The 21,259-nt window shown below is 44.0% G+C and overlaps 1 protein-coding gene across 4 annotated transcripts in view; it reads right to left on the bottom strand.

The window, feature by feature from the left end:
- The window catches only part of LOC138763457 (neurogenic locus notch homolog protein 2-like), a 241,228-nt gene that overhangs the window by 123,609 nt on the left and 96,360 nt on the right, over nt 1-21,259 (bottom strand). For 3 of the 4 annotated variants that reach the window (XM_069937636.1, XM_069937639.1, XM_069937637.1), the window contains 3 exons: nt 13,676-13,938; nt 12,328-12,666; nt 5,167-5,289 (listed from right to left, as the gene is read on the bottom strand). In XM_069937636.1, the coding sequence (XP_069793737.1) occupies nt 5,167-5,289; nt 12,328-12,666; nt 13,676-13,938 (725 nt within the window). Of the gene's footprint in view, nt 1-5,166; nt 5,290-9,990; nt 10,102-12,327; nt 12,667-13,675; nt 13,939-21,259 lie in introns of those variants that run through there. The other variant, XM_069937638.1, reaches the window with a different exon arrangement.

Here is a 21,259-nt window from a genome sequence, read left to right as displayed (position 1 = left end):
TCCTGAATGTCACATAATAAAAATTATTAAAAGCCCAGCGATGGAAGTGAGGTTGGTACAATTACTCTCAGACGGGCCCATGGGTGTAAGAGAAACAGAGGGTTATGGGTGGGAGCACAACATTGTGGGCCAAAGGGCCTATTTTGTGCCATAATATTCTACGCTCTAAGCACATCAATGAGAAACTGAAATTGGGTTTCCAGGATCACCCCAACACCAGTCTGCAGCCAGTGCCTCTGATGTAGAAGAGGCCACAATGTGAGCACCGGATGCAGCCGATGACTCCTGCAAGTTGACAAGTGAAGCGTGGAAGGACAGTTTGGGAATTTACACTGGCTTCTCTTCTCTGCATTCCCAGTGTCCATGAAGGGTTGTGACCCAAAATGCTAACCATCCTTTTCCCCCCCCCCACCACCACTGATGCTGCTGGACCCACTGAGTTCCTCAAGCAGAGAGATTTATTGGTTCAAATATCCTTATTCAAGGACGCACAATGGTTATCACAGTTGCTTCATGGCTCCAGGCATAATCCTGACCTAGGGTGCTGCCTATATGGAGTTTGCATATTTTCTCTGTAACTGGATGGGTTTCCTCCCATATACCCAAGATATGGTGGCTTGTAGGTCAATTGCTTATCATAAATTACTCCTGACGTGTGCTTGAGTAGGGGAGCTGATGGAGAAAAAAAAAAGAATGCTACAGATAGACGATTAATAGTCTTTGAGAATACAGTGGGCTACAAAACTTGTGTCTGTCTGTACAGCTCCAATATTTGAATAATCTGTTGCAATACTATGCATAGTGGCAAGAAAGAAGGAAAGGGAATTACTTTGACCACCAGTTTGGCAGGGGGGGTGGGGGATCACAATAAGAGTGCAGAGATTAGGGTAGAAGGACAACTAGACTTGAAGGGATAAAGGAATCAGATGGTTAAAATTAATGAAACTTGGTTGCAGGAGGGGCATGATTGGCAGTTAAATGTTCCAGGATTCTGTTGCTTTAGGTTTGATAGAATGGAGTGGGGGGGGGGGGGTGGGGGGATAAAAGGTGGAGGAGTTGCATTGCTTGTTAAAGAAAACATAATAGTGATGCTAAAGTAGGATAATGAGGAGATGCAAATGGATTTAGAAGGTGTGGATTGGGATCATTTATTTTCTGGGAAGGATGCAACAGATAAATGGAGGATATTCTAAGTCCCTGTGAGGATTAAAGGAAAGGGTGGTAAATATAGGGAGCCTTGGTTTTCAAGGGATATTGGGAATTTGGTTCAGAGGAAGAGGGATGTGTATAATAGAGGGATGTGTTCGATAGGTATAGACAGCAGGGAATAAATGAGGTGCTTGAGGAACAGAAAGAGTGCAAAAAAATCTTAAGAAAGAAATTTGATGGGCTAGAAGGAGATAGGAGGCTGCTTTGGCAGGCAAGGTAAAAAATAAATCCAAAGGGTTTCTACAGGTACATTAAACATAAAAGAATAGAGGGAAACATGAGGGGAAATTTATTCACTCAGAGGGTGGTGGGAGTGTGGAATGAGCTTCCAGTCAAAGTGGGCTTGATTTTAATATTTAAGGAAAAGTTGGATAGGTATATGGACGAGAGAGGTATTTAAGGTTATGGGCTGGGTGCGGTTTAATGGGACGAGGTTGGAGAAGGTGTTTGGCATGGACTCAAAGGGCTGAACTAGCCTGTTTCTGTGCTGTAATTGTTAATATGGTTATATAGAAGTTAATCAAGAGAATACCAAGTAAAAGCCACAGCCCTTTCAATATCTGGAACTATGTCTGCAAAGGATGATGAATGAAAGTCATTTCTGCATTTTATATTAGTGCTTAATTTGTGTTGGCCAACCACAGCAAAGTGGAAAGCTGAGAATTGTACCCTCCTCTACCCCTCCCACCCCACCTGCAAGCAAATTAGCATGGCATGAATCACTGGAACCAGACCAAATCAATTCTGCAACCCCATATCTTGCTCACTTACCCCAAATGCATTCCAGCTGAAAAGCTGCAGTCGGTCGATGCCAAATGGACAAAAACCAGAAACTCCTTTGTTCACAGAACCTTCTCGCATTCTGCTTTCAATTAACTCCAATATCCTGTTCACCGACCTAATTTAAAACGGCTCTGCACCCTCTACCCCTCTAAAGCTCACCCACCACCCACTAAGATCTATGCAGTATCTGTTTCGTCGCCTGTCACCAACTTCCCACTGCGCATTTAATATGACTCAGGGCGGGGGGAAGAGTTGAAGGAACAAATAGCAACTTGAAAAGAAAATAATTTTGCTGCTCTGAATCACAGCACAGGAAATACTGACTGGGAACTGTATATTCCAATGGCTCAAAGGGAGAAATTCAAGTACATGATTTGCCCTTTAATGTTCCTTCCCTTAAATCTAGCTTTCTACAAGTGCTTCACCTGATCGAAGTTAACCAGTAAATGATTATAACGATTTATTGCAGTCAGCACTGCAGCACAGGGAACAGCATGGACTGCATTGCGGTTAACACACCACTACCACCACGCCAGTGACAGGAATCCGCCGCTGTCCGTAAGGAGCTCGTACGTTCTCCCAGTGACCCACTTGGGTTTTCTTCGGGTGTTCTGGTTTCCTCTGACGGTACAAAAATGTACAGGATTGGTATGTAAATAGGTCAGATGGGTATAATTGGGCAGCTTGTGGACGAGAAGGGCTTGTTACCACATTGTATCTCTGCAAAAAAGAAATGGAGCAGGGAGCTGAGGAGCAAATCGTGCAAAGGTAAGGGATTTATTGTCCAATTACAAATGGTTAAAAAACATGTCTGATGTGTACATTGGAGGTCAAAAAACACAGGTGCACCTATAGAGGGAGGAGCCTGTAGGGCTGGGCTGTTTTCCTTAGAATTAAAAATTAAGACTCATTTTAATGACAGCAAATGTCGTGTGAGCACAGTATGAATGAGTAGGGACCATTTAGCCTGTAGAGGGTGGTGGGTGGGGTGGGGGTGGAGGGGAGGTGAATGTTATCATGGAATTAGGAAATTGGTAAAGTGAAAGTGTTGGGAAAATATTGTCCCCCACCTCCGCAGACCCCAAAGGGTGGAGCTCAATGCTGGAAAAGTTGATTGTCTTTGCAAAACACCTGGATGAGCAAATGAATAGCCATGACCCAGAGGTAACTGACTGGGAAGTGGGAATAACCTGCTTTGACCTTTACGTAGCCTGAACCCTTCTCACTTACCAGGCTTCTGCCTTTATGTTTAAAAAAAGGAACACTAACGCCAATTAAGCCCCCATTCCCCATACCAGCCCTCCCACGCCAGTCAGGGATGCATACTTCTTCCCATATTCAGGAATGCAGAGTTTGAAGACTTGTGCTAATTCAAGCTCTCATCCAAAGTCTTCCAACAGTCACCATTGGAAAGTGATCAGGAATAGGAATCTTGGCTGATTTTCCAGTTCTTCATGTCCTGTGTAACATTCCTCCCCCAATCTACACCATCAGAAATATATTTAACCAACTACATCTCTCATTGATGTGGGACCTTGCTCCTGCCAAAGGCACAACAGAGACTACTTCAAAAGGAAATCCTTTCCTTCAGATACTTCAGAGCTAATTAACTCAACTTTTTTTCAATTGCGTTCCAAACACCTGCTGGCGGTAAACCCATCAATTATCACTAATCAAGCCTTCCTTTCTTTTAATTCCAGTCAATACAGCAGTGTCATCAAATACCAGTCCTCACTTGTTCTCACCCTCAATAATTTCTCCTTTAACTCATCCCACTTTCACCAAGTCAAAGGGGTAGCCATGAGTACCTGCATGGCTCTAGCTCGGCCTAGCTATATGGAGAGATCCATGTAACAAGCCTGCACAGGCAAGGCCCCTCAAATCTTCCTCCACCTCCTGCACCCATGATGAGCTTGTCGAATTTATCCACTTTACTGCCAACTTCCATCCTGACCTTAAATTTACTTGGTCCATCTCTAGCAACTCTCCCTGCCTTTCTCAATCTCTCTGCTTCTGTCTTGGGAGGTTAACTCTCAACAGATATTTCCTACAAACCCATCAACTCCCACTGCCACCTCAACTACACTTCTTCACACCTTAACCCCTATAAGGATTCCATTCCTTTCATGAAATTCCACTGTCACCGTTGTATTTGCTCCCAGGACGAAGTTTTCCTTCTTCCTCCTTCTTCAAAAAACATGGTTTCCCCTCTACTACCATCAACTCGGTCCTCACCCTCATATCCTCCATTATCCACACATCTGCCCCTGGCCCCCTCCACCCTCTGCACAACAAGATTCCACTTGTCCTCACTTACCACCCCACCAGCATCTATATCCAATATATCTTCTATTTCCACCACGTACCACGATATCCCACTACCAGACACATCTTCCCCTTTCCACCTTTTGCAGGGACTGCTCCTTCATGACTCCCTCATCCATTCCTCCCTTCCCTCCTATCATCCCCTTGGGTCTTACTCCTGTGACCCCAAGATGTGCTACACTTGTGCCCAGACCTCCCTCACACCATTTGGGTCCCTAACAATCAGCCATTCACTTGTGAATCTGCAGGGGTTATCTACTGTATCTGGATCTCCCATTGTGATCTCGTGTACAATGGAGAGATTGGACACAGACAGGGAGATCACTTCGTTCAGCACTTCTGTCCACCGCAACAGCAAGGAGCTCCCGGTGGCAAGCCATTTCAATTCCCCGCCCTATTCTCCTGTTGACATGTGTGTCCATGCACATGTCAGATTGAAACCACCTGCAAATTGGAGGAACAACACTTCATGTTCCATCTGGCACCCTCCAACCACACCCCTCCTGCCGTGCCTTCCCCCTTTCCTCCAGCTCTGCATCCACAGAGCCACCCCCTCCCTGATTAATCCTCACCTTTCCTCTCCTATCCTCCCGTAACTGTCCCATTTTCACCTTTTGTCTGTTGGCCTTTACTCCCCAACCCCCCACCCCCCCCACTTTCTTCCCTTGACCCTCAGCCTCTTTATTCAGGTGCCTGCCTGCTTTTAATAGCTTGAAGGACTCAGGCCTAAAGTGTCAGTTATATATCTTTACCACCTATGGGCGCTGCGAGACCTGCTGAGTCTCCTGCATTTCTGTGTTTTTAACTGCAATCACAATGTCTGCAGACTTTCGTGTTTCACTCAAATACCTGTCCATTCAGGTGTGCATCGGCAGTTGTAGGTGTTCACGCCATCCACACAGGTGCCTCCATTCTCACATTTATGGTCAGGGCAGTCATCAATGTTCACCTCACAGTCTTTTCCACTGAATCCTGCAAAGTGCATGGGAGAATTTTTTTTAATATCAACAAACAGAGTGCTTTATTTACGTACAGGGGAATTCACAAAAGGGCACACCCTCACTCAGACAAAAGTACACAGCACACAAGCACGGTATACCAAGGAAAGAGGATTTAACCTTCAGCACCCTGCATGGGAGAATTTGATTCATTTTTGCACAGCACATAATACCAGCATTGCAGCCCACAAAAAGTTCCCACTCAGGTGCATCAAAATTGTTGAGAAGACAAGTACACTGGAGCAAAAAACAATTGCTGGAGAATTTCAGCGGGCCGAGCAGCATCTGTGGGGGGAGGTGGACTGAACTGTTGACATTTCAGGTTGAGACCCTCCATCAGGTTTGAAATCTGGGAAATGAGAGTATCTTTAAGACACTACATTTCATGCCAGAATGTCCCCTTGATGTACAGTGAACTTTGAGGTTTCTTTGAGGCAACACTTGCATAACCTGATGCCAAGGGGCACGACCCAAAATGTCAACAATTTCTTTGTGCTCGGCACGCTGAAGTCCTCCATCAGTTTGCCTCTCATTCCAGATTCCAGTGTCTGCAGTCCCTTGTGTCTCCAAATGATCTGTTGGCTTTGAATGCAAGAGAATTGGAGTTTAGAAATAGAAAATTGCACAATTGTACAGGGTCTTGGCGAGTCTGCACGATGCAGAGTATAAATTAGCATGAGACTTTTTCCTGGCTAAGAGGTTTGCCCTGGCAGTATAAGAAAGGAAAATTATCATCTTATTGAAACATGAAAGATCCTTAGGGGGAATAAACGCTTTCTGCAGAGTCATAAATGGGGGAAGTGGGAAGTTAATGGAGGTTGGAGGTCGATATTGAAGCCATCTGATGGGAGACTCCTAAGACGGAAAATAAGGTGGCATTCCTCCAATGTGCAGGTGGCCTCAGTTTGGCAATGCAAGAGGCCATGGACAGACATGTCAGTGTGGCAATGGTGCATGGAATGGTTGGCCACTGGGAGGTTTTTGCTGTTGAAGTGGATGTAGCAAAGGGGCTCAACGAAACAATCTCCCAGTCTATTTCCAGTCTCCCAGATGTAGAGGAGTTCACGTTGGGACCACCGATTGCAGTAAATTACCCCTTTAAATTCAATTGTGATGTGCTGCTTCTATTGCAAGGACTGTTTTGGGGCCCCCAATAGTGGTGAGGGAGATGATGTAGGTGAAAGTATAGCCACTTCTTGCAGTCACAGGCATAATGTCCTTCTCATGTTCTTGTGTGTTCCTTTTGTAACTAAAGTGGGTGCCCTGATATCGTTAATTAAGCTACCAAAACACTGCTTTTTCGAACTTCCGTCCTTCAACGTAGTCCACTGCTCTTGAAGCTTTGCACAATCATGTCCTCAATTGCTGCCCTCAAAACAGACACTGAAGTCAAGGGAGGTACAGGAAACTGTGACCTTAGTGAATCAGATAATCTAGTCCTCCTATATAAGCACTACTTCATGCTGGTTCACATAAGTGATTGCAATGAGCTAAAAAACATGGAAATAAAGAAAATCACAATGCATGCTTCATTTTATAAATCTAAACAGAAATCATTCAAATACCTTTCCCAAAAGTCAGTCAAAGGTAATTGGAAGACTATCTGCTGAGTTACACAGCTTTAAGATCGGTTTCCACATCCAGTCTTCAAGTACTTCAGTTTGTGGTAAAGCAGAAATCTAGTCTCAAACCTCAGAAGTATGTGACCTCATTTCTTTTTAAAGGTTATTTTATGTGGCAATTTTACCAATATGACAGAATACAAGATCCTGTAACTTAATTCAAGAAACATCATGGCCACAGGAGCACTTCAAAGATTGGGTACTCTGCACCATGACTCATCTCTTGATACTGCAGAACCTTCCTACCATTGATGAGACATGAGTCAGGAGTTCGGCAGAATGTTCTAAACTTTCCTGAACAAAAGCAGCTTCAATGATTCTCCTGAAACTTGAATCCGCCAAGGAAAAATGGCTCCTTCATTGGCACCACATTCATCATTTTAACTGTAACTCCACCTCTGGCATCACTGGACCAGACACCATGCGTCAAGAGGAGCAAAATTAGGCCATTTGGCCCATCATGTCTGGCCTTCCATTCCATTCTGGGTGATTTTAAAAGGATAGTAAATCACCCAGGATGGAACGGCAGGCCAGACATGATGGATTCAAGTTTCAGGAGTATTGGTGGAGCTGTGTTTAATTCTTTTCCTCATCAAGAACATCTCCATCTGTCTTAAAAATACCCTCCACATGGCAACAAATCCATAGGTTCACCACCCTCTGTGTAAAGAAATTTCTCCTGATCTTTTTACTAAAGGGACATTTTTGTATTTAGAGCCTGCATCAGTGACATCCTCTCCACATCCACTCTATCCAGCCCTTTCAGTATTTGGTTAGTCTTAATGATATCTCCCCTCATCCCAGAGCCATCAAATGTTCCTCATAAGATAACCTTTGCATTCCTGGAATCATTCTAGTAACCTCCTCTGGACCCTCTCCAATGCCAACACATCCTTTCTTGGATAATCAGCCTAAACCGTTCTCAATACTCCAGCTGCGGCCTGACCAATGCCTCAACATTACATCCTTGCTTTTATATTCTATCCTTCTTGAAAGGAATGCTGACACTGCAGTGTGTACCATCTCCCAGGTGTTATAATTATCTGCTTTACAGAATGCAGCCAACATTCTGTAAAGCAGCACGGTTGGTGCAGCGGTTAACGCAACGCCTTTACAGCTCCAGCGATTGGGACTGGGGTTTGAATCCTGCACTGTCTGTAAAGAGTCTGCACATTCTCCCCGTGTCTGCGTGGATTTTCCCCAGTGGCTCCAGTTTCCTCCTACTGCTTGAAATGTACTGGGGGGCTGTAGGTTAATTGGGTGTAAATTGGGCAGCACAGACTTGTGGGCTGAAATGGCCTGTTACTGTGCTGTCTGTCTGTATGTCTAAATTTAAATCCCCTTAAACTGCTGCACTGCTTTCCTTGAAGGCATTCCCACATTGCTGTTGGATGGAGAGTTTGGGTTCTTAAGTGATGTTGAAAAAACAAAGCATGCAAAGTGGGATGACAGGCCATTGCAACAGAATTTTGCTGCCTCTGGTCTCCCTGGTGGTTGAAATCGTAGGTTTGGTAAACGCCATTGAAATAGCTAACATGATTACATTTTGCAGCCAATATATAGAGCAGCCACTGAGTTGGTGATGGAGGAAATGAATCTTTAGTGTGGTGGCTGAGGTATGAATCCAACAGGCCGCTGTGTCCTTAATAAGGCTCCAATTAGTTGTTTGGCAAGAGCCACAGCAGGTGCAATTTGCCCTGATTTTGTAAACCACCCTCGATGCAGAATCCCCATCAGTGAGAAAGACAAAAGACAAGGAAAGATGAAGCACAGTAAAATCTGGCACCTTCTGGTGACACGCCTCTTGGAACAAGAGCATTTCTCTCCTTGCACCCAAGGCAAAGTCCTAGAACACCCATTTTAGATGGCAGTGAGAGCTCCTTAACTCCCAGGGAACAACACGTTAAGTTGAATTTTGAATGGGATTCCAGCCCTGCAACATAAACATGCACGCACACACTCATGCATGCGCACGCACACACAGGCAAACACACACACATGCGCAAACACACATATACGCAAATACACAGACAAACAGTATAAATCTAAAACTTAAATATAAATGTGGTATGATTGGAAAAACTATCCCACTGCAACATTTGGGCTTTACCCATGTGACCCAGAGTTAATTAATTCTAAAGCTGTGACCACATTCCAATATTAATTTGCGGTCCAATTTGAAATTTGAAAGTGTGCAGTGCCACTTAAATCAAAACATATTATAATGAGCAGCATTCAGAACAGCAGCTCAAGCCCTGCAGAACTATGTGCTCTTGTATGCTAAGTACTTCTGTCGACATCCTCTTGTCTGGTGTCCAAGAAGCTTGTTTTTCTCAGATTTCACATCCTGTAACACTGCAAGGCTCTGCTTCCTGCACACCCTTTCCCAACAGGCGATTTGCCTTTCCCATTTTATGCGATAGCTCCTAATTGACCTTGGAGCAGTGTTAATAGTGCCAAGAGGGACCCGCTATTGGAGCTAATTGTTTAAGTAATTCACCCACATTTTCAGTTTGAATGTTTCCTCATTTTCAAAACATATTTCCTGGCCAAGATCTTCAGCCAGATTAAAAAAAAAAGGTCTTTTTATTTGCACATCAGCACAAGCCTCCAAGTTTCAAGTGAAGGAAAAATGAAGGAGGGGAAAAAAAAACAATCACAATTACACATTGTTGTTACTACACTGAATAATATCTCAAATAGAGGTGAAAATTTGACCGCTGCTCGAATGACCTGCTGCCTGAACATGGAGGAGGGGAAGAAAACTCCAGCAACTTCTCAGCCATCTCCTTCTCTCCCCGAAAACTCGCTGCTACTTTTTAAACTTTGAAACTCACTGAAGTTAGGTGTTGGTCTGGGTGAGATTGGACATCACTGTAATTGGAAGTCTGCTGAAGCAGTTCAGTGATCAAATTGGACATGTGGGACATGAGGATAGTTAGCATTAAGAGAGAACTTGCTTACAGTCTGCTCTCCCCAGGAACACAAACTCAAAGTACCAACACGCGTAACTGTCTGTCACCCCACAATCCTTCCCAGCTGATGTACTTTACCCTGCTTGGTCACTCCCAGCAGAAACAGCTGATTGTAATGCGATAATAAGTCAGTATCTAGACCACACTTGGAGTGTTGCATTCAGTTCTGGTCAGTTCATTACAGGAAGGATGTAGATGCTGAAAGGGAGCAGAGAACATTTACCAGGATGTTGCCTGGATTGGAGAACTTGTTTTAGGAAGCAAGGTTGACAGAGCTAGGTTGAGAGGAGACAATAGAGGTGTATAAGATTATGGGAGGCTTAGACAGGATGGCCAGCCAGCACCTTTTCCATGGGGTGACAATAGCAAATACCAGAGTGTGTAGGAAAGCTCAGAGGAAGCATCAGATGAGAGTTTCTTTGTTTTTTGCTGGGATGGTTGTGGAGGCCGGTACAATAGGGTCATTCAAAAGACTCTTAGTTTGGCCCATGGATGTTACAAAAAAGGATTATGGGTATGAGTTTGGGAAAAAATTACATTGTTGTGGAGTAGGTTTACATCAATCAGCATATCATGGGGTGAAGGGCCTCTCCTGGGCAGTAATGTTCTGTGTTCTACAACAGATGAACATACAGTATACAGAGCTTCAAAATGACTAGAAAATGACTATCTTGATCCGCATTCTTTCTTCCCTCCTATCCTTATAGAATAATACAACAGTCCTTACAGCCCACATGTCTGAGCTGAACCAAAAGCTCTAAACCTCCACTGCTTGCATGTGATACATACCTCTCTGTCATCTGCATATTCATGTGTTTAACTTATCTGCTTCCTGGAAGTCCGTTCCAGGTACTAGCCACTCTGCAAGCTTTTAAAGCACAACCTTGCTCACATTATCTGATAGGATTTTGAACATGGCTTGCCTCCTTGCCAAAGTCTTTTGATTCTTGCTTTCCATGTTTTGAACAGCACAACATGCTGATCAAGTATACCTTGTTTATAGAAGGTGAAGGATGGATTACATCAAAAAACGAGGGCACAGAGAGGAAAAAAAACTCAGGCATTTTACAAAATAAGCCGGCAAACATTTTTCCATAAACCAACCTACTGAAACAGGTCCAGCAACATCAGAGGAGGAAAGAGAATTGTCAATGTTTCAGGCCAGATTCTTCATCAATACTGACTGCTTCTTTTCCCTCACTGAATATGCTCGACCAGCTGAGTTCCTCCAGTTTGTTGCTCCAGATTCCAGTATCTGTCTGTTAGGGGTCAAACAACTTTCCACACTCAATGGGTACTCAAAATGTGCAGGATCTCACTCCCAAAAATCAGTTGATTATGGACACTTTTGAGACAAACAAGAGAGACTGCATTTCCTGGAGAACTGAGTCCGCACTCATAACGATGGAAGGACTTAGCGAGTCAAGCAGCATCTGTGGAAGGCAACAGACAGGGCCCAGACCTGGGATCTGCAAGACCTAGGACTCCATACCTCAATGTGTAATTGGACCTCCAGACCACAATCAGTGAGGATTGGTAAGAACATCTACTCCACTTATCTCCATCAGTACTGGAGCACCACAGAGCTGCATTCTTAGCCCCCTTCTCTACTCACTTTACACCTACGACTGTGTGGCTCAGTATGACAATAGCACCATCTACAAATTTGCTGACGATACCACAGTAGTGGGTTGAATAAAGAAAGGTGACGAGTCAGGAGGGACTAACAACAACTTTGCATTCAATGTCACCAAAACTAAGGAGCTGATTGTTGACTTCAGAAAGTGAAAGCCAGAGCTATACAATCCAGTGATCATTCAGGGATCAAAGGTGGAGAGGGTGAACAAATTTAAGTTCTTGGGAGTGACTATCTCAGAGGATCTTCCTTGAACCCAACACACCAATGGCATCATGAAGAAAGTACATCAGCGCCTCTACTTCCTCAGGAGTTTGCGCAGGTTTGGAATGACACCAGAACCCCTGGAAAATTTTGACAGCTGTGTGGTGGAAAGTGTGCTGACTGGCTGCATCATGTTGTGATATGGGGACACCAATACTCCCGAGCATAAAGCTCTACAAAAGTTAGTGGACACATCCCAAGACATCACAGGCAAATCTCAGGGTTGTATATGATGCCATGCATGTATGAATCTGAACAGTCGAAGTTTTAGGCTGGGGCCCTTCATCAGGACTTTGCTAGACCTAATAAAGGGTCTTTGGCCCGAAACGTCAATAGTCTATTGCCTTCTGTGGATGCCACCTGACTTGATGACTTCCTGCAGCATTATGTGTGATGCTGCAGCTTCAAGATGTATTATTGCTGGGTATGGGTACCAAGGGATCGCAAATGGAGTGAGTGGATCAGAACCTTGTTTTAACTGAATGAAGGAGCATAGCCAAGAGGCAGTTTCAGACCTGGCAAACAGTTGCACTCGTAGGTCAGGTCATCGTTGGTTGGCCGACAGGTTCCTCCGTTGATACATGGCGATGGCGAGCAGGGGATGTAAACGCTCTCACAGTTGGATCCAGTGAAGCCTGACTTGCATAAGCAGCGATACGAGCCTGGCTCATTCTGGCACACCCCTCCATTCAGGCACAGGCCCTCAGCCTTGCATTCATCGATGTCAGTCCTGCAGCGAGATCCTGTGTAGCCCGAGGCGCAGGTGCACGTGTAATTGTTCCTTGAACTGCTGCACTTACCCCCATTTGCACAAGGCTGTGAGGAACATGAATCCACGTACTGGCAGGTCTTACCTGTTGAAAAAAGTCAAAGATGGCTCTGAGATCAAGTGTTTGCTATTTTCCACCGCCTACCCTTTGCGACATTCAGTAAACTGTGATTCACCTTCCCTATTGGGAAGGTCGTGGGGTCAAGACTCACTTCATAAACATCAGCCAGGGGTGATGGCAGAGGGTGGTGCAACAGGAACATTTAATAGGCTCTTAGATAAGCACATGGATGTAAGAAAAGTGGAGGGTTATGGATGTGAGGGGTGTTAGTCTGTTGTGGAGTAGGTTTATAAAGATCAACACAACATTGTGCACTGAAGGGTCTGTACTTTAATGTTCTGTGTTCTATCGGTGCAGTACATCAAATGTACGGTGCTCTTCAGGCTCAGATATTGAATTGAATCATCAACAACCCTCTCAAGTGGATGCTGGGGAGAAGCCAGAGTTTCTCTCTCCATGTCTGACCAGTCCTCTGTGACATCAGGAGGAGACTGAACATACTGTCAGCATCACGTGCTCAGTTAGCAAAGTCAAAGAGGCCAGAGCCAACTCAGCTCAAACAATGTTGCTTTGTGGTGTCCATTCTACTGAAAGCTGGGGACCTTGTGGTGAGAGGGGAGAGTCAGCATTTTACATAGGTGCAGAAGGCCATTCAGCCCGCTGAGCCTGTTGCACATTCAATATGATCGAATGGCTTCAGAACCTCATTCATGCTTTCTCTCCATAAAGGCAAGTTCTTCACTTGGACAAGTGTAATCATCTTTCACTTACTTAGGGCTCATTCTATCCAGTGATTCGCAAAGCTTCCAGTGCTGCATCCAAGTAGTTCTATTCTTTCACTTCAGGGTGAAAGACATCCATGGATGCACCATTTCTGCAGATCCCTGGTGTATTCTAATGCCAAGATCCTTGACAACCCAATAATGAAAGGTTTTTTTAAAATCTTTAAGAACATCATGTTAACAAACACTACCCAATAGGTAGTGTGGAGTATAATCTTCAGTTCTCTGTCTGTACGCGAAGCACTTCTTACCTATCCATCCGTGTTGGCAGATGCAATTATATTTCTCAAGTGTAATGAGATGGCAGGTTCCTCGATTTTGGCAGGGATTATTCAGACAGACATTGGTGACAATTGTCTCACACCGACTACCAGTAAACCCCAAAATACAGTTGCACGAGCCTTGTACTTTGCCTTCAACAATGTTGATTTTACAAGTCCCCCCATTGAGGCAGGTGGAAATCTGACAGGGGTCTGGGTGCTGGCAGCGTTCACCTGCAAATCCAGATTGGCACCTAGAAAGTTGAGAGAGGGTTAGAGCTCAAATTAGTCAATCCACAGATTTCTGAAAGAACTGCACATTGAAAAAAACACAATTTCTGTCCTTAAGTCAACACACACATTGCCCCAAAACTTAAACTCACACAATCAAACACAATTTAAACCAAATGAAGCAGAAGCCAAACTCGTGCCTTCAAGGGCCTTGTGTGCAGAATGTGCCTGAGGACTTAACTAACATGATTTGGTATTTAAATTAGTGGATAATCACAGAGGTGGGGTGGGGTGGGAAAGAGGAGAGATTAGTTTGGGTATGTCGGCAGGCAAGAAAAGAATTAAAACACACATGTCAAACTCAGACCCCCGGGCCAAATTTGGCCTGTGATATAATTATATTTGGCCCGCAAGATCATATCAAATATGTATTAGAGCTGGCCCGCTGGCCGCCGTGCCAGTATAGCGCATGCACAGCTAATACTACAAATCCCAGAATGCTTTGCAAATGCATTGGCGCCGGCCCGTCAGCCCGCTAACCGTCCCCACCTCCTCTCTTTACTTTCATTTGCATCTGTGACCTGTCGCCTCACTCACATGTAATAAACCCCTTATGAAAAATGGCCAAACCAAAGACAGAAAACAGGACCTTTCAAGACAGGTGGGAGGCACCTATATGTTCATCATTTTAAAAGACAAACCTGTTTGTCATTGAAGCAAGTTGTTATTTTTTTGACTTGTTGGCTTGTGAAAAAAAATACATTTAAAAGGAGCTTAAAGGCTATAGAGAAATATTATTTATTGAATATTTTATTTCTCATTTGTTAATGCTTCTTCTGGAAAGAGTTTAACCAAAACTATTATTAAACATTTATTTTAATAAGAAAAAGTTTAACATTACATATGTTGAAAGAAGAGAAAACATGCAGATGTTGTTGAAAATTTTCAATAAATATTTAGTTTGGCCCACGACTTAGTCCAAGTTTTTAATTTTGGCCCTCTGTGAATTTGAGTTTGACACCCCTGAATTAAAATCAAAATGACATTTTATTCCAATATCACGTCCTCCTTTCTCATTTTGAATCACATCCTTTCTTTAAAAAAAAGATAAGGACTCCAATATTAATTTAATCTCATCCATTCACCCTGGAAAAAGCAAACCAACAAACTCGAGTGCAATCTGCTGTGAGCGTGCCCTTGGCCAGTAATTGAAACTTGCAATCTTCTCCCTGAAGAGATCATCAGTGTCGAGTTTCTCTCACCTGGTTCAAAAACCCTGTGGCCTGGAATCAAAGCAGAGCCGAGGATGAAAAGCAAAACAGAACTCTCTGGCCAAAAGAAAAATGAGCACACCAAGTGGTCTTAGGTCTCATGAGCCCCACTTTCTCTTGGTCTGCTTTCCTTTTTAAAGTTTATACTGATTTATTTATTATCATAATAACCAGATGGAATTTAATATGGACAATTTGAGGTGTTGCACTTTGAGAGGACCTAACCAAGATAGGGCATACACGATAAACATTCGGGCACTGAGGAGGGCGGTACAACAGAGGGATCTGCGAATTCAGATTTATAATTCCCTGAAAGTGATGTCACAGGTAGATAGGGCTGTAAAGAGAACTTTTGCCACGTTGGCCTTTGTAAATCAAAGTATTGAGTCCAACAGTTGGGATGTTATGATGTACAAAACAATGGTGAGACCAAATTTGGAATATTGTGTGCAGTTTTGGTCACCTATCTACAGGAAATATATGAAACAGCTGAGCTGCCAGGTAAAGTGGTGTATGCAGGCCTGATTTTGACAGTGAAGAAAAATTTGGATAGGTACATGGATGGGAGAGGATTGAAGGGCTATGCTCCATGTGCAGGTCAATGGGACTTGGTAGAATAATAATTTGGCACAGACTACAGGGGGAAAAGGGCCTGAAATGGTATTGTATGGTTCCATATAAGTATAGAGTTAATTTCCCCATTTCACAGTAGCAATAATGTCCTGTAAACCCAATGCCATGTGCGAATGGTTGTGAAATATAAAGGGAACTCCCTCCCACACATGGCTTGGTTTTGTAGATGAGTAAGCTTGTGCACTTGTGACCAAGATGCCTCAGAATCCCGTCAGGCACCACCAATCATTAATACCACACTGAGTTCAAAATACCGCCACCATCTCAACAGGGAATGGGCAACAGTTAATGGTGAATAGGAGGTGGGGAGAGAAAGGTGCCACCTCAATTTAATAACACATCCTTCTCACATCAGATCTGTGCTGCCCAACCAATTGAAATAAGGCACCAGCACAGTCAAATGTAAACTCTAATGAGGTTCCATCTCCAAGCAAGAGGAGGAAGGACAACTGAAAATTGAATTTATTTCTTTTCAGGAAAGACATGATTGCAAGAAGGTAGTTTCATGATCTACACCAGTGGTTCTCAATCTTTTTCTTTCCACTCACCTACCACTTTAAGAAATCCCTATGCCATCGGTGCTCTGTAATTAATAAGGGTTGCTTAAGGTGGTAGGTGAGTGGGAAGAGAAGGTTGAGAACCACTGCTCTACACATTATACAGTAAAAGGTACACAACAGTTTAGAGGCTACTTAAAGAAATAATATATTAATGGGCATATAAGGGAAGATTTCATGCTGAAATCACATTTATATTCCATCACCATGATACAACCAATTAATTCTTGCCTCACAAATGTTAAATGGCAGGGAAAACATGAAATTGGACTGTGACTCCCACCTTCCAACACAGGAGGCCTGCACTAATAACTCGACAACGGGGCACTAAAATGGAACCAGCTGTCAGCAGACTTAATGAGATGAAGCAAGAGATCAAAGCAAGAAGATATTGGACACCAGGCTGGTGACTGCAATGTATTGCCTCTAATGGACAGCCGCCACACTCGGGCATAGATGGTTGCACCCATTACTGGACATGGCACGTGGACACAGAACAGAAATTCCTGGGTGTCAACATCTCTGAGGATCTGTCCTGGAGCCTCCAGGTTGATTCAGTCAAAAGAAGGCTTGCCAGCGACTTTATCTTGTGAGGTTTCTGAGGAGATTCGGTAGGTCATCAAAGACTCACATAAACTTCTAAAGGTATACCGTGGAGAGCATTCTGGCTGGTTGAATCACTGCCTGGTATGGAGGCATCAACTCTCAGGACAAAAATAAACTTCAGAGGGTTGTTAACTTGGACTGCGACATCACAGACACAAGACTTCACTCCATTGAGAACATTTACATGAGGTAGTGTCTTAAAAAAGCAGCCGGGGGGGGGGGTCACGTGATATGGGGAGAGAAGGTAGAAGTGAGCCCTCAGAGCTCCCAGATCTGTACGAAGATAAGCTATAACAAAAGAATTTAAAGATAGCCAAAATACTCACAAGTGGTGTGGGAAAATACCAGGATCAGCAATAATGACGACAAAAACTAAATCAACAGGCAGAAATGGTAAAGAACTGACTTCGAGATCCCCAGACAACTCGAGGTGTCTTGTGGTGATGAAAATGGCAGGGCCACCCCGAGGCCCGCCAAAGAAGCCATCTCTTGGCTGGAGAACATCCACCCGACAGGAGAGCAATGGCCAAGGAAGCAGCACTGCTTTGAAGTATCCTCCTGTTGACAGGAGCACAGTGAGAGATTCTGTAGAGGGGAGAGGCCCCCTTCCCGCAGGAGGACCGCCTGGTCACGAGAGTTCACGCTGTGCACGACTCTCGGGCCACTGACGATACGAGCAACGGATGTGTGGTGGAGGACCAGGATCGCCGGGTATGGGGGTGTTTGCGCTGTGCGCAGCTCCCGGGCCATGAGCGATGACAACAACAGTCGCGGAGAAGAAGAGCAAAATTTCTGGGCTGGGTAAGTTTGCACCGCGTGTGACTCCGAAGCCACGGATGTAGAGAGCAGAAATCGGGAAACGGAGGAAGGAGATATTCGGGCCAGGAGAGTTTACGCTGGGCGCGACTCTCAAGCCGTAGATGGTGGGAGTGGCGGTGGCAAAGCAAAGGGGCTGGGATGTCTGGCTAAAGAGCAGGGTGGGGGCCCAGCGAGAGCAGAAGACCATGGCGTTGGGTCAGACGGCATGTCGAGCTCAAGCAATGAGGCTGAAAAGGGCAATGACAGTGACGGGGATAGTTGCAACGGTAGCCGAGGAAAACTCCGTGAGCCCAGGAGGCCTCGAGAGACTCTCCTGGGGACAAAGTGGGGGGTAGGGGTCAGGATGTAATGGAGGCATTGGCCTCATGAAGATAGGTTATTTAAGGCAATGGACAATAGAGCTCAGGCTATGGGAGAAAAGATAGGTAAAGTACAAGATACCCTCGAAAGAGGAGAATCAATATGGCTGAAAACAGAGTGGGTGCTAACGAAGACAAAATAAATAGAGCAGAGGAGAAATTGGAAGTCCTGATGAGAGAGAGAGGGTACATCTGGACCAAGTTAGACACCCTGGAAAACTTTAGCCCGAGAAGCAACATAAACATAGTGGGGTTCAAAGAGGATATTGAAGGAAGAATTCCAGTTAATTTTTTTCAGATTTGGATCCCTGAAATACTGGGCAGGGATGTGCTGGGTGAAAAAACAGAGGTAGAGTGGGTCCACCGATTTCCCCCCACCCTTCCAAAGCCAAATTCTGGAAAGAGACCCCACTCAATCTTGGTAAAGTTGCTGCGTTACCGAGACAGAGAGAAGATGTTAAAAGCGGCAGCAACCAGTGCGAAAAAGAGGGGAGCCCGATGGAGATTACCCTGATATTAGTCCAACACTCTTAAAGTCAAGGAAAGATTTTGAACTGGACAAAAGGCTGGTAAAGCGAATAAGTTATGAATGTGTGTTGCGGTACCAGCCATCCTCAAAATATTAATGCCATGGCGGGGGGGTACAGAAAGTTTTTATCTGATCTGTGAAAGGCTTGACAATTCGCTGAGGAGTTACCAGACCTTGGGGGCAGGGGGTGAAGGAAGGTAATGGTAAAAATGGGGAATAAACTATGGCAAGGTAAGAAGCTGTTGTAAATAGTGATGCTATTTTGGCGCAATTACATGTTATTATTGGGTTTATGGAAAGGGAAGGGAGAAAGGAAAAAAAAAATGAAAAAAGGGAAAAAGATGAGATCTGAGGTGCTCAGGAGGGAGAGATAGGGAGGAGTATGAGTGCAGAGCGCACGACTTATTATGTTGAGAGGGATGGTGACAAATTAAGGCTAATGGTCACCAAAGGAGGGCGAAGGATGGGGGAAATTGTTTGGGGTTCACCGGTTGTTTCATTATAGTTTTCACTGAGGATGTGTCTTTTTGTTCCTCTTTAGTTGAACTTTTGAGTCCTCACTTTTTCTTCCAGGGTTTGTCGCGGGCCTGGCGGCCAGAGGCAATTGGCCGAGGATGATCAGTGGGTTGGGACGGGAACTTGGAGTGGCAAAGGTGCGGAAGAACTATTATATGACTACCTTAGGGGAGATGGCTAAGAGCATAAAGTGTGTTAGCTTTAATGTTAATGGTCTAAATGGAATGTTAAGAGAAAAAGGGTCTTGGGAGACATTAAGAAAATTGGTGTGGACCTGGCCTTCCTTCAGGAAACCCACTTGACTGAACAAGAGCATCAAAAGTTAAAAAGAGCGTAGGTGAGCCAGGTTATAGCCTCCTTGTTCAATTTGAAGTCAGGGGGGGGGGTTACAATCTTGGTAGGGAAGAGTGTTCTGGTGAGAGTGCAGGGTCTGACTTCAGATAAAGCAGGTAGTTTTATAATGGTGCACTGCAGATATATTCGGAATCCTGGACCTTAGTAAATGTATACGCTCCCAACTTCGATGATGAAAAATTTATTCAGGATATTTTCCTGAGATTGATAGTGGGAAGGAAAAACATTTTAGTCTGGATCCTGTCTTGCATAAGTCAACAAAGAAAATAACAAAAACAAAGGTGGTAAGAGCAACCACTGAGGGTATGAAGAAGCTGAATTTGATTGATATATGGAAGCAGAAGCATCCAAGAAAGAGGGATTATTCCTTCTACTCAAGGCAGCATGACTCCTACTCAAGAATAGATTTTTTTTGGCCTCAGCCCATAGAGAGGGTAGGATCATAGAGGCAAGACTTCTCTCAGATCACTCGCCCTTGGTAATAATAGTTGAAATGCCAGACACACAGGAAACAGTTTATAGATGGCATCTTAATCCATTGCTGGTGAGGAAACCAGAGTTCTGTAGTTTTGTAAGATCGTAGATATGTTAGAATAGATATGTTATGTGAGGCCAACTCTTCCTCTACTCCAGACAAATTCCTCCTTTGGGATACCCTTAAAGTGTATTTGAGGGATTAAATAATTGGATAAACTAGATCAGTAAGGAAAGAATACGAGAAGGAGGTGAATGAATTAGAACAAGAAATTGCCCATTTGGAAAAGGACTTCCAAAGATCGGGCTCAGAAGACCAATACAAGGCTATTACAAATATGAAGCTGAAATATAACACACTTCAAACATGCAGTATGGAAAAGGCCATACTGCAATCAAAACAAAAATATTACTAACTGAGCCCAAAAAATCCTTGCATGGCAGTTGAGGACCAAGCAGGCCTCAAGAACAATCAGTGTGGTACAAACTGAGAAAGATAGGGTCTCCTATAAACCAAAGGAAATTAATGATACCTTCAGAGAATATTATGAAGATTTATAGAAATCAGAATTGGTGGGGAGGACAGACAAAATTGGTGAGTTTTTGTCCAAATAAAAACTGCCAAATTTGGACTTGGAAGAGCAGGAATATTTAGATGGTCCCTTCACAGAAGACAAGATAGAGAAAGCACTGAACTCATTAGAAAATAACAAGTCTCCGGGGGAGGTTGGGTTTCCATCTGAGTTCTATAACGAATTCAAAGATTTACTCATGCCTCTTTATATAGAGGTGGTAGGTCAGGCAATGGAGACTCTCAGGCTTCCAGATTCTTTTTCAACAGCAATTATTATGACAATCCTAAAGAAAGACAAAGATCCATTGCTGCCATCTTCTTATAGGCCAATTTCATTATTAAACACGGACTATAAGATAATAGCCAAAGCCCTGGCAAATAGATTGGCAAAATATTTGCCAAAGCTAGTAAATAAAGATCAAGTAAGTTTTGTTCCAAAAAGACAGGCAGCAGATAACATCGGTAGACTGTTGAGTGTATTAAACCTGGCACAAACTAGAAATGAGAGGGGTCTTGCCATGGCTCTGGATGCAGAGCAGGCATTTGACAGATTGGAGTGGGACTTTTTATTTAAAAAGTGCTGGAGAAATTGGGGTTAGGCCAACTTTTATTAATTGGATTCGGGCGCTATATCACATGTTCAAGGCGAAAG

Source organism: Narcine bancroftii, chromosome 5 (genome assembly GCF_036971445.1).
Source record: "Narcine bancroftii isolate sNarBan1 chromosome 5, sNarBan1.hap1, whole genome shotgun sequence".
Taxonomy (NCBI): Eukaryota; Metazoa; Chordata; class Chondrichthyes; order Torpediniformes; family Narcinidae; genus Narcine; species Narcine bancroftii.
This window is presented reverse-complemented; position numbering and strand designations above follow the sequence as displayed.